The 18,213-nt window shown below is 48.8% G+C and overlaps 1 protein-coding gene across 1 annotated transcript; it reads right to left on the bottom strand.

Annotated features, from left to right (window-relative positions):
* Positions 1–6,002: 6,002 nt before the first annotated feature.
* On the bottom strand, positions 6,003–14,884 carry HDHD5 (haloacid dehalogenase like hydrolase domain containing 5). The gene is made up of 8 exons (XM_030480590.1): positions 14,717–14,884; positions 14,364–14,564; positions 13,922–14,034; positions 12,666–12,759; positions 12,149–12,182; positions 11,566–11,740; positions 11,058–11,246; positions 6,003–10,494 (listed from the first exon to the last, which is right to left on the bottom strand). The coding sequence occupies exons 1-8, from the start codon at positions 14,810–14,812 to the stop codon at positions 10,125–10,127; spliced, it is 1,272 nt and encodes a 423-aa protein (XP_030336450.1). The 5' UTR covers positions 14,813–14,884; the 3' UTR covers positions 6,003–10,124.
* Positions 14,885–18,213: the final 3,329 nt, after the last annotated feature.

Here is an 18,213-nt window from a genome sequence, read left to right as displayed (position 1 = left end):
GTAATAACGGCCTTGAATTGCACTTGGCTGGCTGAATTTGCCACAGGACCAGCACTAATGACTTGGCACATTCCAAAGTGGCTTGGTGCTCAGCATCACCAGTCCCTCATGCCTAGCTGTGCCCACCGGTGATGAGCCAGGTGCTGCCTGGCAATGACATGAAGCATACTGAATAAGCTGTGCCCACAAATGTCTGTATTAACTGTCCTCTGTTATAAAGATCCAAAATAGCTTGATTTTGAGAATGCTGCTCATCAGCACATGGGGTTAAGTGAAACCCAGATGCTTAGTACTGGAAAAGGACATCAGGACAGCAGTGACAACTGTCTAATACATGTTGGTGCAGGCTCCCTGAGGAGCCCTATTCCAGTAAATGTCACTGGCTGCTCTTGACAACAAACAGCAGAAATCAGTCTGGGGTACTGCGAGAATTCATGCTTAAACCCAAAACAAAGAAATATTTGAGAAGGGGAAGGGGTGAACTTGAGGGGGTTGACACGAAGATTTCTTCAGACACATAGCAATGATCAAGAGGAAATGCAGGGGAAGAAGAAGAATCACAGCAAAAGCATTACTGTCAATGGAGACTGCAGTGAGGCAACACAGATAAATCAGTTTTCTAAAAGCATGATCAAAACAGAGGGGGGAAAAGATAACTGGAGGCTTTGCAAGCTTTAATGTCATTACTTGGGAAGCACAGTACTGAAGCGGTGCAACCTCTAAACTGGGGTAGCAACATGCAGGCATTCCCCTGGTCTCCCACTCTGATTGCTATTCTGCTCTAAAGTCCATGCTGCTGCACCTCTGCTGCCAGAACCTGGATGGCTGCAGTGTGGGTCACAGCTAGGATGGAGAACACCCATTTTCTGCTATACTCACATTGTGTTTTCAATGCTAGGACGCACCTGCCAAGACTCAGCCTTACACCAGTGCTACTTGTGTTCACTGCCTTCCTCTAACTTACCTTGTCATGGTACATAGCGTCAGAGGAGACTGAACAGGCATGTGCTCTCTTGCAGTCTAAGGGCCCTTTCTCTATAATTCTACATTTCAATTAGCAAATAAAAATCCTTCATTTTAAGAAGGTCATTAATAATAGCATATCATAAGAAACATGTTTCTTATGAGTGTTCAAAATAACAGCCTGGCCTCGAGGGTGGTGAATGGCCTGGTGTATCCCTGCTTGGTGCCGGGATTGAGGACATGAGGCTTTGCCCCAGGCAGAACAGGCAGGACACCTGTGCACGTGCTCACAGAGGGACCAGGATGCAGCAGGCAGCACCACTACCCTTGCCACTGTAACAAGCACCACCGGGATTCAGAAGTTTAAGATCAGGTGAGTCCAAAGAGGGATGCTGCCATTTATTTTCCTGCAGGTGACTGCATGGCAGCCTGAGGATCTCTCACAGCAGACTTGTGTCACTCTCACAGTGCTGCCTGCATTTAGTCCAAGGCACTTGGCCAAGGCATCACAGCTCTGGCATCCCCTGGACCACACAGACCCCCTTCCCACAGCTCATATCCCATGTCAGTGCCTCAGAGGCGCTACATTCTTCCCTCTGCATTGCTTGGTGCAGTGCCAGCCCACAGCCACCCAACACTGGAAAATGGCAAGCTTTTGTGTGACAGAAGCAATGCAGCACCACTCTCCGTTGAGCAGCTTAGTCTGAGGTTGTTCAAGATGCAAGAAGACAGCGAGCAGTGAGCTGCCTCTACTTTCCTTGCCAGATACGCTCCCATCGTGTTTGCTTTGCTCTCCAGCCTCTCAAAGCGTGTGGGCTTTGTCAGAGACAAAAGCACTGTGCCTGGGCTCTGCCACTGAGCACTATGTGTTTTGCAGGCAAGTCTTTGGCACACTTGTCTGTGAAAGTTAAAAAACAATTGCTTTAACTACAGTTTTTGTACAACACCACAAACACCTTGCTTAGAGCTCTGTTGGAGGGCCTTTGTTATATCGGGAGTGTGAGGCTTGAGGCCATGGCCAAGGAGAATGTTTGCTACCTGCATTGCTCTTTCAGGTCCGAGCAGGGCCCAGCCCCACCTCCCTTTGATTGGTGTCAGGAGCTGCCCAGTTAAGGATGGCCCAGAGTGGCAGCAAAGGTTTGTGAATGGCACCAGCTGTGTCTCCTCATTTGGTTTCCATGGGTTAAATGGCAGTGTAATTGTGTGTGATCAAGGGTAAACCCACATTCTCACCCTCAGGATCCTGGCCTTTATCTAAGGTGAGTTCATTCACCTGACCCCTCTCAGGGTAAGCCAACACTTGTGTCACTGGCATGGTTAATTTAGCTAGTCCCGAGGATTAGCTAAATCAGTCCTGCTCCTACCACATTCACCTATTCCACTGCAGGGAAAGTTTTCCACTTCTACAAGAGGACGTGGAGTGAAAATCAAGCATCCATCTGGGCTGACCAGGGCAACAGCCCTCACACAGAGAGGGTTGGTCCTGCCCTACCTGGGCAGCAGATGGTGATGGCTTTGCCTCGTTGGCTCTTGTGCTCCAGGTTTCCTGGGCAATGCGCTTCCCTGGGCACCGCGGGCTAGACATGCTCACTTAACTGCCCTGGCAGTCTGCCCACAGGCACTTGTGTGTTCTCTGTTTTCAATCCAGAGACTCATTTCACAAAGGTTTGGGTGTGTTTCTTGCCAGACTGATGTGGTGGGATGTCTGCTGGGATAAGTGCAATCGGAGTGGGGTCCATGGGCTTTGTGAGGGATGGGCTGTCACCTGCAGCTGGCCTCCACCTAGGGAAATGGGCTCTGACACACCAGCCAGGTGATGTGGTGAGCTTAGCCCAGGGAGGGGGAGAAGCGAAGCACCTGGGTGCTAAGTGGGGCCTGCCTGGGCTAGCACATACTTGGTGAAGGGGCTTGCACCTCTTGTACCCTGGGGGATACAGGCCTACTGGGATGAGGCTGTGTGAGCAGGGCAAGAGCAACCATGTGGAAATGGTTCTCCAGAGACCAAAGGATCCCTGCTGAGGCTGGGAAGGTCCCCGCATCCAAGGTAGGCAGGTGGGAACAGGGACCTGTGGCTACAGAGCAAGGGGAGCTATAAGCAGAGATGGGGGAGCATTGGAAAGGAAGGTGAGAGCTGAAGGGCTTCCTTGGGCTAAGCATGGGTTCCAGCAGGGCAAACACTACCCAAACAAGCAGGTGAGAATAAGGAAAAAGCTTATTTCTGGGGAAGGAAGCAGAAATTGTGCCTGTACCTTAAAATGGGAGTGAGGGGAGAAATGTCTTCTACTTGAGAAAGCACTGAAGAGCTTTTTGTAGCACACTGTAGGATGCGATATGACAAGTTGATGCTTCCCGAGTGATCCAGTTATTTAATGCAATGTGCAGTCCTTGGAAGTGTTAGTGCTTAACCATTACTGTTAAAACATTAAAAGGCTAAACTATAAATAGCTTCTACTTTTCAGCAGCTCCCATATGTTTTTGGCTTCTTTAAGTATTTATATGTATGCACAGATATGTGTGTATATACATATATTTAAAGGCAAACAGCAGACAATAGAGTTTTGTGAAATAGTCACACTGAATATCTAAAATGCTACCACTCTAGTTTACACTACTAGTGGAAACAAGTAGTGTACCATCAAAAATACCCCTGTTGGGGGAAAGGTAAAACTTTCTTGAGGGTAAAGCTCAAAAGGAGACATAATAATGACTCAATTTCTTGGGGAAAGGGGGGGGGGGGAAGAGGCAAATATATGCCTGAAAGACTAGAAACTAAATCCCTAATTATACCCTGCAGTAAGCTGTCAGAAACTGGCAGCAGTGGGAGGGAAGGAGGCAAAGCTGATCTCAGTGAGTTTGAGCATAATCTGCTCCAACCGTACTTAAAATGCCTTTTGTGTGGGAAAGGGAAGGCTCTGGGATTCTCTGACACACGCTTTGTACTGCCCTTATCTAACCCATTCAAACAGGCAGGGCTGAAGTTACAGGTAAGCGTACAAGAGCTTCACCTGGCCAGCACCAAAACTGAAAGAGGCCTCAGTTTGTGTGCCTCTGAATGCAGTCTTTGTAACTGAACTGCTGATCCAGTATTATGGTTTGGGGAATGCAGATACTGTTCAAAAGGGTATAAAAGTAACAATCTATTGCTTGCAATCACATTTCAGTTGAAAGAGCTTTCAAGACCAGCATAAAATGCAAAGTTTTTTGGTTTTTTTTTCATGCTTGTATCAGGGTAAGAGTTTGGAGAGTGAAGATGATTTGGGGTTTGCTCTTAATAGTGTGTGCTTGCTCAGTCTTAGCACACAGTGTCTACTGGAACTGACCTTGAGGACAAAATGAAAGTTCTTAGTAGTTGAACTGACTGAAAGGGAGAAACAGGTTTATTACAGTGAATGAGAGAAAAGTGCTTTCTTGATAGAACAGTTTGGTTCCTAGAGAAGATGTAGCTGCCTTGCTGGTATGAGATTTTAAACTGTTGCAGATTGGATCTATAAAGGCCTTTAAGTGCACAATTTTCATCAAATTAACTATGTGGCTCCAAAAATCCATAAGATTTGTGTTTTTATAATTGAGGTTAGGTAGATTTGGTAAAGGAAAGGTTTGGGCACACCTCTAAAGGGACAAGCTCTATACCAGGGTGAGCGGGTAACTGCTTAGCTTGTGTTCAATGCCCATCAGAACCCATAGATTAAGCAGTTCTTGGGGCTTACTCTGGTGGGCAACTCTCATGCCATCCACCTGGGAGCAAACTCCAACTTGAATAGGGCTCTTGATTCTTTTTCAAGTCATTCCTTCTTCAGTGTTTCATTATGCCAATGTTTAACTCTGCTCCTTATGTTGGTTAAGGATTTATGTGGGACTCTAGCTTCCAGCTAAGGCTGTCACCTACAAGGGATACCTTAACCCTAGGCTGCCCTTTTGCTTTGACCATAGTCTAGTGATTAAAAGTGTTTACCTGAGAGGTTCAGGTTTTGATCTCTTTCTGCCCAACTAAACCTTGGTAAGCTCTATCTTGGACGAGTGCCCCAGCTACTGGAGTACTGGATAAAAAGAGAAGGCTGGTTAATAATGCTTTTTATTATTATTTATTAGAGGACAGGGACATAGGTCACTTCTCCAGGATGTAGGATACAATTCAATTCCTCTCTCTGCTGAGAATGGGAATCCTTGTCCTGCCCGTACAAAACTGCTTTTACTGCTTTATCAATTGTTACTTTCAACATCAAGTTCTCGGGACTCTGAATTACACTTGTTTTGCTGTCTAATGTGTCTCCTGTGAGCTGTGAACTTTGTAGATGGAAAACCATCTGATAGAATATAAGAACAATGCAAGTGAATTGGCTGTTTCTAGATCATTAAAGCTGTTGGTTTTTACCTAGTAAGATCTTTAATTTTTCATTTGCTGAAATAAGTGGAAACTTCTGGTTCTAATCTGAAAGTTGCCTGTTAGTATATCTCTCCCTAACTCCACTCACCTTCTTCAGAAGGTACCATGGTATGGCTCTTGTCACATAAATTGGGTTTCTTATAGGATCACAAAGGGCTTATTTAACATAGAGCCAAGCAAGCTTCTAGTGGTAAAGATGGCTTTCCATATGCCCTTAGGCTTGTTCTTCATCTGCAATAGCAGATTAAGGTGATGGCATCTACCTTGTGGCTTGTTTATGTCAGGTCACAACTAAATGCCTACCCTGAAAGCATCTCATACACAGGTGGCATCCCAAAACTAATCTTGACTGTGAACAGTCAGTCAGGGCGTTGTAGCTTGTGATGTGTCCTCCCCACCCTAGCCCCATGCCACAGAGTAGGAATGGTCAAAATTGCACTCATCTCACCTAACTACAGCAGATGTAGAGTTTACAGAGAATTACAGTTTGGCTCAGTCAAAAGAATTGCTGGAGGTGTATCTTTCAGGGTGATTTCCTCAAAAATTGCTTGATGAACAGAATGAAAGACAGAATTTGTCCTGATAATCTTCTAAGGCATGGATGTGGAAGAGACCAGGATAAATACTCATGAAATGTACATGCAGCAAGTTAAAATTTATTTCAAAGAAAACATCTTTTATTATTTTTTATATATATATATACACTAGATCAAAAGAGCAACTCTGGAACTAGGTTAAAATTAATATGAAATCTAAAATAATCACAGCTTGTGATTTCTCTGATATGTAATCACTCTGCTACAGTGTGTGTGATATAATCCAAAACACTACCCATTTATTAGAGGGAAAAAGACACACCAGCATTAAGACTGGAATAAAGGGGACAGTAGTGTTATATGACTCCCTGAATGCCAGGCTAGTAGTTGCATGTGTCCTCTGGAATAAAGGAATTGACCTCTCTGGCCACCATGATATTGCATGACGTAAAAGCTCTCTGCTTCATATCCAAAACAAGGTCTATCCCTCCTTCGGTTCCTCCCTGCTATTCTCAGTTGCCTTACCTCACTGCATATTCCCTTTACACTTGACTAACACCTATCCATCTGTGGAAGGTGGGATTGTTAGGATCAGGTCTTCACCATGTTTGTTGTATAGGGCAGTGAACCATATAAATACTAAGGTATTGGATCAGCAAGTGAAGATCCCTCTCCTGCTTGGTCCCATAATCTGCACACAAGTATGCTTGCTCCAAATGAGAGAAATACAGCTTCAGAAATACCACTTCTGTGCAACACATGAGACAAAGGAAAGTTCTGTTGCAGCCACACTTGAAGCTAATTCCAGAAAGCTGCAATTCCAGGAAAAAAGGACTTCACTGAATTCTAGCAACCACAGATGTCCATAAATGAACCACAAATAACTTAGAAGCCTGCACAGCACTTTAGCACAGAACTTGTAGAATAGAGGAGACCTGGCAAGCACTTTTGTTTGTAGAAATCTTCCACAATCGAGTCAGTATCCAGCAACAGCCAGAGAACCAATTTCCTACTCCATCCATGTGTCCATGCAATTCCTAGGCAGTGACTTGGGTGAAGTGCACTGTTCCAAGGAGCTGAGCAGGAGAAGAGGGGAAAGGTCTCCATGTTGCTCAGGCCAAGGGTAGCCCATCTGATTAAATAGTGCATAGATGAACAGCAGAGCCTTTTATGCAACCTTACTTGGTAAGAACTGGGGAAAGGGTACAGGATTCTTCTAGATTCCTCCTCCTCCTCCCTTCTGTCCAATTTCAACTTGCAAGCAAAGCATTTCTTAAATTTCGTATCACTGAAGTTCCTCCCACACATTTTTAAGACTCCCAGAGCACTGTTTCAACACTAACGTGGTGGGGAAAAAACCAAATCTGGAGCTAAAAGCAGATTTGGAATCTGAAGTAGATTCACATCAGTCAGCTCACCTCCACTGCTATTCCAAAGACAGAGATGCCTGGCTCACTGTCTGTGCAAATGCAAACCTCTTCCTTTCTTGAAAGAGGTGCTACCTCCTTCCTCTTGCTACCTACCTCATTTCTGGCTGAGATGTGGCGTGTGTGCTGATATGAAATTAAAAATTGCTTGTGATTTCTCACAATTCTTCTTCACGTTGCTTCTACAAAGCTACTGCCATCACTGGAGAAGCAGCCAGGGTACCTCACTCCATTTGGGGTAGCTGATTTGGCAGCACTGCACCCCTCAGGAAATACTGGTTCAGCAGCACCTTGCTTTTAAATAACTGGCACCAGAGTCTCAACAAGTAACAAGAAAGAGCTCTGCACACACAGATGGACAGATCTTAGTATTTCTGTAGATAAGTACCTACTATATTGAAGGTGTGGCTAGCAGTTACTGCCCGCAATCAGCTCTCTGAGGTTTATGTAATCATGGCCTAGAAGACCATTTCCATGGTCTAGACCATTCATTAATCCCATGAAAGTTAGCGAATACTGCAAGGAAGGGGAGCATTCCTCTTTCTGCACTGGACTGCACCTCTGAAAAGTAAGGCTGAGGGGCACTGGACCTAGTTTATGAATAAATGGGGTTTGGACTTCCAGTTTAAGGTCTTGCACACTGGGTCCACAGCACAATTTTGACTGTGATACTCTGAAAGCTACAGGACCTTCCATATGTTACATGCAAAGTCCTTCCTTGTACTTACTCTTCTGGAAATTGGAGACAAGCCCTTGTCTTGTACAAGCAGATGAAATGGTAATTTCTTTTTCTTTCCAAAGAAAGGCAAAGGATTCAAAACTAAGATTGTGTTCCTCATGTTACAGCTGCTTTTAGAAGCAGCCAAGCAATTCTTGTCCTGTTAAGACAAAAAACCTAGCTAGTACTAAGAGAGAAAGAGACCGCTTCCTACTATAGATTTTACAGGAGGGAAATTCACCCAAAGAAGTACTTTTCTGCTCCTATTCAGAAAATAAGGTATAGAGAAAGAAGCCACTGAGAAGGACCTCTTTACCTGCATCACTGACAGAACATTCAGTCCCCTCCATATGCAAAGCCTGGCATAACATAAGAACAGAGCCTCTGCAGTGTGAGCTTCCTAGGAAGGCACATCAGTAGTGAGAGGATGGAGAGTTGCTGAAGCAAAATGTCAGTGTGCATGGACGCTGAGATCTGAATGAAGAACAACTCACATCTCGTTCGTACCCTGTGTATGGAGCTGCCTGGTAAAGCAGGAGGGAGGGAAGAGGAGGCAAAGACTTATTTCTGATCTCTGTGTGGTGTGAGCAGAGTGTAACTAGGAACACCAACTCAGCTGTGTTGCCTCCAAAGGCTTTCCATCATATACACAGACTGATCTATGCTTCTAAAATCACAATGCTCCTCTGGAATTAAGACACTCCTTGCTGAGCCAGTCTTTCACATGGAGTTTTTCAAGCAATCCTTGCTTAGTTTCTTTGGACTGCCTAAGGTCACACAGGTCTTGATCCTTCTCTGCATAGCCCGAACTAGGAGAACAGATGCAACAGACAGTGCATGTTGTTAAGGATATGGAAATGTTCCTAGGCAGGCAAGTCCCAGCTGCTAATTCATGTTAGGGGGACTCTACCTGCACATTAAAGGAAGAGGAGGGAACAGGGATCAGGCTGTATGGGATATCCCTGAGCTGCAAATGACATGAGAGAGGAGAGGAAGAAAGGAAATGAAGGACGGAGACATTTATTCTTAAAGATGAAGACTGGGAATTTGGCGCTTAGGTACTATCCTGGCGTGATGATCTCCTCCTCGATCCTTGCATGCAAGGAAGCACTAAAGGTGAGCCGTGACTCTTCATGGTTGGCCCTTGTTCCAAAGAGGAGCCCCTCTTTGGGAGCTGTGCCAGCTGGAGCAGGGGGATGTTCCTTGCAAAGTTTGGGTCAGGGTGTGTGCCGAAACAGCCTCTTGCTACAGCGCTGAGTTCTGGGCAAAGCTGCTTCTGGAAATTCAGACTCCGTGGTGGTTTCCTCTGCTATTGAGAGCAGGCTGTTGGCTCCCTAGCGGGATGTGAAAAGGCAGAAGTGTTCACAGAATGCTAAATAGGGGGGAAGGAACAATATAACATTTCCCTCAGCACTGCAGCAAGTTGCTCTGACTACTGCAGCTTCCTTTGAGGGGCCCTGCCTCTCCATAGCTGCCAGTGGACTGCAAAATGGGACTTTGTTTCAGACTGACAGTGATGCAGTGGCAAATCCCCAAGCAAACAGAATTTGTTAAAGTCCATAGGCACTTATTCTTCACAAGGAGAATGTTAAGACTTAAAGCCTTCCCTTGGCACAATGCCACAACACAGCTTCTGGTGTGCTCACGTCACAGACTGGACGAATAGTACATTGTACAAATGGTACATTGGCTGATGGTGGCTCCTTGCACAGGGAAATGCTTCATCCTCAAACACATCATGAGGAGGAGGGTGGGCTTGCCTGATCTTCATGCACAAAGGGTGGTAAAGAAAGAACTCTGATGGCTGAACAAAACTGGGATTACTGGGACAAGCCGCCTTCTTATACCCTGTTTCCATTATGGCTCAATTACTGATGGCAGCAATGTATGTTCACAGTTGAAAGCCTGCTGGCAGCTGGCAGGATTGCAGATGAATATCGATTAAAAACAAGGGGCTTTTAGTGCTGAGACAGGGAGTTTTCTTTCATATTGTCTAGATTAGAAGATCACACCAGGTCTCTCCCCACTCCTTCCCTCTTCTCTTTTCAGTACATAAAATCCCTGACAGTAGATATTCAGGCACACCTGTCTTAACCCTAGCTCCAGTTCTCTTTCTTGAAAGCAAGCAGCACAGCATCATTCACGTCCTGCACTATGTGAGATGCCTCCACCAGGCTGGGGTCAAAGCAGAAGTCCCGATGGCCATGGAACACTGCCTCCATTGTGCACTCTTTCATTTTACTAGGGACATCTGCATTGTGGCGGTAGACCCCAGTGCAGACCAGAATCGACTCGCAACTCTCCACTGAATTTTTGCAGTCCTTCCTCAGCTTGAAGTGATCCTCAGTTTGGGGACTGGCTGCCTGTGGGCTCCTCTTCACCCCAGCTTGGACCTGGTTCTGGTGAGCTGTCTTGAGGTAGTTGTTGTAGAGGTTTGCCCCATAGACATCAGACATAGGATTATCCCTGGATAAGGTCACAGTGTGAAACAGAAATGAGAAACTAGCCCATGCATCAATTTCAGGCTCTGGCAGACTGGGATTAAGGCAGCACTGAAGGAGGAAGGGAGGCAAGATGTTTGGTAACATCAAGAGAATCACCGAGACTGGGCCAGGGAGTCCACCTACTGGTGTGTCCTGTCCAGCTGTGGTGAAGGCCACATGCTTCACAAACATCTTTCAAAGGGGAAAAGACATGTCCAAAGCACCCACAGCAGTTTCAGCCATTACTGTAATGTATTCCCTATGATTCCAAAGTGTTTGGCTTAACTAGGGCTAATGATACTACATCTGGTCTCAACTTTTTCTTTAACCCAGTCATGCTACATGCACTCTGCACCCTATAGTAAACAGCTCTGCTAGGCTGACAGGGCCCTTCAAATTATTAAAAGTGTAGGGTACAAAAATCTAGCAAGCCTCTCTTCCAGGATGTGAGTCTCCAGAGGCGCCATGGGGATTTTGGTATAAAAAACACTTGAGAGGTCAGTATGTACCCCCCTAAGGAAAACAGCAGGGAAAACAGTCTCTTACCCAACTGCATAGAGGCGTCGGATGGGAGCCTTCCAGCCCTGTTTCTCTGCCTGCTGTTGTATCAAGTATGCAGCATAGCGGTAGGTGACTGTGCTGGGTTTGCCAATCAAGGCCTCATACTTCAGTTCCCGGCCTGTCACTTTCTTGTAGATGTTCTCTAAGCAGAGAAGGAAAGTGCCATGGCCAATCCTGCTCCAGAAAGGAGGTCATCAGTATCCTCAGTCACACCACTGAAGTAGCAAACACTCCTCAGTGAGGAGGACCAGCTGCTATAGCCAGGCCACTGTCTAGGCTGGTCATGGTATCTACCCACACACCTCCACAGGTAGTGGTCTGGGTTTTGGTTCTTGAAAGTTTAAGTCTTTGTTTCTCATGCAGTTTTCATATCTCTGCTGCTAATTATGCCATACAGTCAAACACTTAAACCAGTCAAATGCTAAAAAATGTAGTAAGAAAAGATCATCTGCAGGAGAGGTGTATAAAATAGGCTAAAACAAATGCTTTTCACCTGGGCATCTTGGCTTCAGCCATCCACAGGAGATCCATGTTGCAGGCAAGGACAGGCAGATGGGGGTATGGTATATTTTGAAGCTCTGAATCAGGGTTGCCATTGCTCAGGAGTACATCAGTAATAAGCTGCAGGCTTGTCTCCCACCTCACTGGCTCACCAAACAGAATCACCCCTGGAAGATTTCAAGAGATGCTTGGAAACTCACAGCAGCCACATATAGCACCCACTACCAAAGCCACCTGCTAGCAAAAACACTCCTCTGCTGAGACACCCTGGCTAATACAGCTACCGCTGGAACATGGCTGGTGCCAGGGCTCCAGTCTGTATGTTACTGCACCATGTGCGCCACTGGTCCCAGATATTGGAGCATGGCACAGAGAAAAGTTGGCTTTGCTCTTATCAAGCTCATGCTTCGTGCTGCACGAGGGCAGCGATGCTGCCTCCTGACTGTATCCTCTGAATAAGCAGCCTGTGGATACAGATGGATACAGACAGCACATTGTTAGCTCCCAGCCCAGCTGGCTTTGCCTTGCTGTTATTTCTGCTTGCTTTTCGTATGTAAACAAAGGCTATTGCTTACCTTCTATAGCGGGGAAGCCAGTGGTTGGAGGAGGCTGCCAGGAAAAAAAAAAAACAAGGCTAGGTTAGTAATGCAAAACCTAATGCCATCTCCAAAACAAATTATAAATGCTTCCTTTGAACCTGCCAAGGCAGCCACATAAAGAGGAAGGACAAGGCCACCTGGAATCCCAAAGAAAGACTTTCCCCACCCCCCCATCCCAGATTGGATTTCACAGATTTTGCATTCCTGTCTTGGAGCTGGAGATGCCAACCAAACCAAACTTACTGCAAGGAACAGGAGTGAAAGACAAGTATGGCATAAGAAAGGAGAGGGGAAAGTCATTGCTCTTCCTGCAGGAGCCAACACTGGAAAGAGCAGAGAGACGCTGGCTGCCCGGCATCGGTCACAGCCTCTTGCGTAAGTCAGCCACCAGCAGACAGCCACTCAGTGCCTTTGCAGCTTCTCCAACCCACGCCATATGCCATGAGCACCTCCACAGCAGCCCACCCGCTCTACTGATGCATCAGGAAATTACCAGTTCTTTTGGCCTCCGGCTCTGATCCACCATGTCTAACAAGGGATATGCCTTCCTGAGTGCCTCCATGGTGACCACATGCTTGAACCCCAGGCTATTTCAGACCATTAAGGAAAGTAGTGGACATTGTTGGGTTTTGTTACTTGTTTTTTTTAAGTGACTGAGGTTTTTTAAGTTAATTGCAAAAGCATTTACAGGATTAAGGAATACAAGTGCAAATAATAGAGCAGTCATTTAACCTGGTAAAGCATAACCTTGTGGCCTTCAGCCAAACTGTATGCTGTGCTTCAACCTACAGGTGGCCCTAAAGGTTACAAAAACACCCAGAATGGGGTGATTTAGTTTGTGATCAGCCATCCCTGGAATTAGGCAAAGAGCAGAGGTTGTGCCAAATAGATGTGCTTTGGGAGCCTTTTAAGGCCAGGGTTCTCATACTGGTGCAGCACAGGGGGCTGGTCAGGCTTCTTGGCCAGAAGCAGAATCAGTGAAGCTCTGGTCAGCTCAGCTGGTGAAAAGAAAATGGTCTGTGCTGATAAAACTACACAAGTGAAGGATGAGTTGCATTTGCTTGCAGAACTCCTCACCCTCAGCTCACCCTACTGGCCTTGGGAAACTGAGACAGGCCAAGGTTTTGCACCAAAGGAAGTTAAATGCTAAGGACAGGGTGTGACTGTGTGCACAGGCTGAGATGTCGCAAACCCCGCAGGCAGTTCTGACCTCCTCGCAGACATGGGGTTAGTCAGAGCTGCTGTGCTCTAGTCTCAGCCAGGCAGTATGCATCTGGGATTGACTCTCTGACTGTAATGATATTTGGGTTCCTTCCAGTGCCTGTCAGATTCCTGGGGGAAAGCCTTAGCTGTGTGAGAGTTGCGAGTGATCTCTAATGCACTTTGCCATGAAGGAATGGAAGGAGCACAATTTTATCTCAAAAGTGAGAGAGATCCAAAGCTGATAAAGTCCTCACAGTGACATCTCACCAACAGGAACAGCAATCACACAACAGGTCATCAGCGTGAGAAGCCAAACACTGACCAAGGACAGCTAGGAGGTGACCAAGATGGAGATCAACAGTTAGTGCCTGCATTCGGGCCTCTCCATGAGGTTGCCTCCCCCTAAGGTAAGACTGTGACTCCATCTCCTTGTGCTTGTACAAGCTGACTGAGCAAGTGCCAGGGGCAGGGTGGAAGCAGCAGCATTTAGCTGGGAAGCCGCAGTGGACACGCAGAGCACCCCAAGGCATGCACAGCAAAGGATACTCCTGGGCGTTCTCCTCCACGGGCCCCTGTCCAGCCACCAGCATGCACTTGTGGTGGAACTGGCTGAAGAGGCGCAGAGGGCTGTGGGACAGGATCACCTGCTCCGGAGACACCTGCAGGAGGGAGGACAGGGTGATGGAGGATCCGCTGGGAAGATTTTCCCCCACTTTTCCTTGCACGGATTGCATCCCCTTCCCTTCCCCATGCTGCTACCGGCCTCCCTCCATCCCTCGGGCCGAGGCACGGCCGGTTGCTCGGTGACGCCGCCACCCCCAGCCCTTCATCCCTCCTGGGGGAGATCCCTCCTTCTCCTCCTCCCGGTGCTCCCCTCCAAAGCCGGGACAGCTGAACGGGGGAGCGGTGAAGAAGCCGCTTCCCAGCGCCGTGAGGTCCCTGTGACCCACCGGCGGAGCCGCGTCGCCCCCCGGCCCGCCGCCGTTACCTGCAGCCCCAGCGCCTGGGACAGCTCCTGGGCCTTAGCCGATCTCAGGCAGTTGCCGGCGTTGGTCAGGAAGACGACGGGCACCCGGAGCCGCCCGCTGCTGTCCGCCAGCCTCTGGAAGGCCCGGCGGGCGGCGGGCACCACCTGGCTGCCCCGCACCAGCACCCCATCCACGTCGAACAGGAACCCAAAGGCCGGCGGCTGCAAGGCGAGCGGAGGGCACGGTCACCCGCCGCCGGCAGCCCTTCCCTCTCCTCTCCCCCTCCCCGCAGCCGGCCCGCGGCGCCCTTCCCGGCCCACAGCAAGGACGCGGGCGGCGGGCCCGGCCTATCGCCCCCGGCGCCGCCGCTCACCCGGCCCCCGGCGCAGCGCCCGCGGGCGGGCGGTCCCCGAGGCGCCGCGGCGCGCAGCAGCCCCAGCCCAGCCCGCAGGCAGCCGCGCAGCGCCATGCCGCGCCGCTCCACCCGGCCCCGGGGCCGGCGGCGGAGCACGCCGCCGTTCGTAGTTCCCGGACTACAGCTCCCAGCGAGGCGCGGGGCGCGGCGGGGCGGGACCGGGGCGGGCGGAGCTGGGGAGCGGGGGGTGGCAGAGGGCTGCCCGCCTTCGCCGCGGGGTGTCCGCGGAGCGGGTGGAAGTCTTGGGGAGATCTGTGAGAGAAGCTGGAGGTGGCGAGTGGTTGCAGAAGCAGGTGTTGGAAACAGGGCCGAGGCGGTGAGGCTTGACATGGCAGAGGAAAGGGGGTGCGCCGGGGAAACGGGTACGAGCAGCCCCGCGGTGGGAGAGGTGTGAAGAGACACTGATGGGGAGAGGTTTGGGCAGGAGGGAGTGAAAGGGTTAGACGCCTACAAAGCGATTCCACCGCGTTTATCTGACCTGTTCACAAAAGCAAAGGGTGGGAGACTCGGTTTTATGATGGCAACTTTGTGGTGTAGGCATCATGGCTATAAAGGTGTCCAGAGAACGTAGCCTGGTCCCAGTCTCGGTGGTTAAAACTTACCCTGCCCACAGTGCCCACGCGAAGCCTCTTCACTGCAACTTTTTACCCCTGCCAGCTGCTGCCCGGTCTTCACACAGTCTTTTCTATGCAAACCTAAGTCTTGTGTTGTTTTTTCATAGACTTATAGAATGGTTTGGCTTGGAAGGGATCTTAAAGATCACCTATTCCAACCCCCTGCCATGGGCAGGGACACCTTCCACTAGACCAGATTGCTCCAAGCCCCGTCCAACCTGGCCTTGAGCAAGCCAGGGATGGGGCAGCCACAGCTTCTCTGGGCAACCTGTGCCAGCGCCTCACCACCCTCATAGTGAAGAATTTCTTCCTAATGTCTAATCTCAAGCTTCCCTCTTTCAGTTTAAAGCTGTTTCCCTTTGTCCTGTCTCTACATGCCCTTGTAAAAAGCTTTCCTGTAGTCTCACTTTAGGTACTGGAAGGCTGCTATAAGGTCTTTCCTGAGCCTTCTCTTCTCCAAACAAGTCCGAACAAGGCTGATCTTTTCACACAGATCATGAAGTTTTCTAGAACTCTGGCCTTTTTCTTGCTGCCTGATGGGCTGTGCCCCAGGGGCTTCCTCTTTTCCTGCAGCATGGGACAGAAATCTTGACACTGAATTCAGCTGAGGCTCTTCCAGACCTGCGGAAAGCAAAAGGTTCATTTCACCTCCATGGAGATGAAACAGTGTTTGTTTGCTTTCTGGCTAGGCTTAAGATCTCCTGACTCCTGTGATACGGCAGGTTTAACACGTATGACTTTAGACACCGATTACACAAACAGCGTAATTGGTTTTATGCTTCCATTGCCATGAACACCAACCTTCATTCATTTTTGACCCACTTTAACACCCAGAGCCCTTTCTGCAGAGCTGTAAAAGCACTGGTAATGCAGGGTTATGCATTTGCACAGATGGTTATTCCTCCTTAAGTGCCTTTGCCTTAAGTGAATTACCTACTGTTTATTTTACATAATTTCCTCAACTTGCTGGGACCTCTTTAATTTCTCAGAAGTGTTTGCAGCTCCTCCTGCTCTGGCAAAATTCATGCTGGCCTTGGAAACATTACTGGAAGTATTTAGTTCCCTGCAGTGCTGGGCTTCAAACCTGCTTCTGCTAGTATGATGAAGCCAGTTACAGCTACTTTGAAGCACACCTTTGCAACTAGTTATGCTCCCACTTACAACCTGAGGACCTCCAACCCTCATGTCCCTTGGCTGCGATGAAAAATACAGTCAGAGAGAGAGGTAAAGACTTTCTAAAACGAACGACAAAGACAAACATCTGGTTTTGGGCATTTTTCACATATCCACCAAGGTGGTTGCTCCTGGCACAGAAAAATTTTAATTGATTTACTGTGATTTCTGTCTGGAGACTGGGCTGACCTGCATTTACAGCCTTTTAACAATACAACCACTTGCCAGCTGGATGGGTTGTATCCTGTGGCGCATTGGGAGGAGTGTGGCCAGCAGATCGAGGGAGGTGGTTCCTCCCCCTCTACTTGACCCTGATGAGTACTGTGTCCAGTTCTGGACTCCTCAGTTACAAAAAAGACAAGGAGCTACTGGAGAGAGTCCAGCAGAGGGCCACAAGGATGATCAGTGGTCTTTCTTTTGAGGAGAGATTGCGGGAGCTGGGCCTGTTTAGTCTAGAGAAGAGCAGACTGAGCGGATCTGATTAATACATATCAATATCTCAAAGGCGGGTGCCAGGAGGGTGGTGCCGGACTCTTTTCAGTGGTGCCCAGTGATGGGACGAGGAGCAATGGCCACAAACTAAAACACAACAAGTTTCACCTCAACATGAAGAAGAACTTCTTTACGTTGAGGGTGGCAGAGCACTGGAATGAGGTGTTTTCCCCGCATCGTATTCAAAGGTGCGACCTACCGTTCTCCCTTCTCGTTGGATTTGATGCTCTTAAATGTCTTTCCAACCTGGTTTGTGGTTCTCTGCGAGTTTGGTGTCAGCGGAGTCCAGCAGGGGGCGCCTCCGCACCGCGGCACGGGCGCGCGGGGAGGGGGCGTGGCCTCCGCCGCTCACCTGAGGGCGGAGGAGGCGGAGATGGGGGTGATGGCGGCGGTGCTGGCCCCGCTAACGCCGATCGCATGCTTTGCAGCGTTCTCCTGGCGTTCAGAAAGCGTTTGGGCAGCCACAGGGATGTGGCACCTAGCGAGGGTTGGTGTCGCCGGCCAGGGTGTACCCACCGCTGAAGGGGTGCCCCCAAAGCGTGTGGAGGGCCCCAGCGAGTGTTCCCGGCGGGCTGGCGGAGCTGCCGTGTTTATTTTTGCGAGGAAGGCTTGTCCAACAGGCTGAGGCGCTTATTTTTAAACCAGCGGGGAGGGAGTTTGCCAGCAGCCTGGCTGCCGAACCCCCAGCTAAAGCAGGCAGGCTTTAGCTGAATGCCCAGTAGTGTCATTTTCCCTTCAAGAGCTGATACTTTCTCTGTTACTGTACTAGGAGCTTCCCATTTTGCGTGTTACACATGGCTGGACCTTACAATTTCTTCTGCAGGCACATCTGGCAACAGCCATATCCCCTCATGCCCCCAGAGATGGTCTGTCTGCCCTTCTCACACCAGCCCACAGGAGACTCCCTCTTCTTCCCCTGTCTACGCTGTGCTTGGATGTTTCCCCCACCCTCTTTCAGAGCTGCCTTTAAAGACAAGCAAAACAGGCAGTTGCCCACAGCCTTCTCCCGTGGATTCCTACGTAAACTTTGCAGCTCTGTTTTCCCTGGACTCGTAGCCGTGTCATCACCCCCCTCTTCATGACCTTCTAATATCCTCCTCAAAAGCAGAGGTACCTTCTGTCTCTTTTCTTACGGCAGAGGCTCTAATGGCCTGAACCAACCCTCCCCCCTCAGTT

Source organism: Strigops habroptila, chromosome 3 (assembly GCF_004027225.2).
Source record: "Strigops habroptila isolate Jane chromosome 3, bStrHab1.2.pri, whole genome shotgun sequence".
NCBI classification, from domain to species: Eukaryota; Metazoa; Chordata; class Aves; order Psittaciformes; family Psittacidae; genus Strigops; species Strigops habroptila.
The sequence above is the reverse complement of the archived record's forward strand: the minus strand, read 5'-3'. Positions and strand labels throughout refer to the sequence as shown.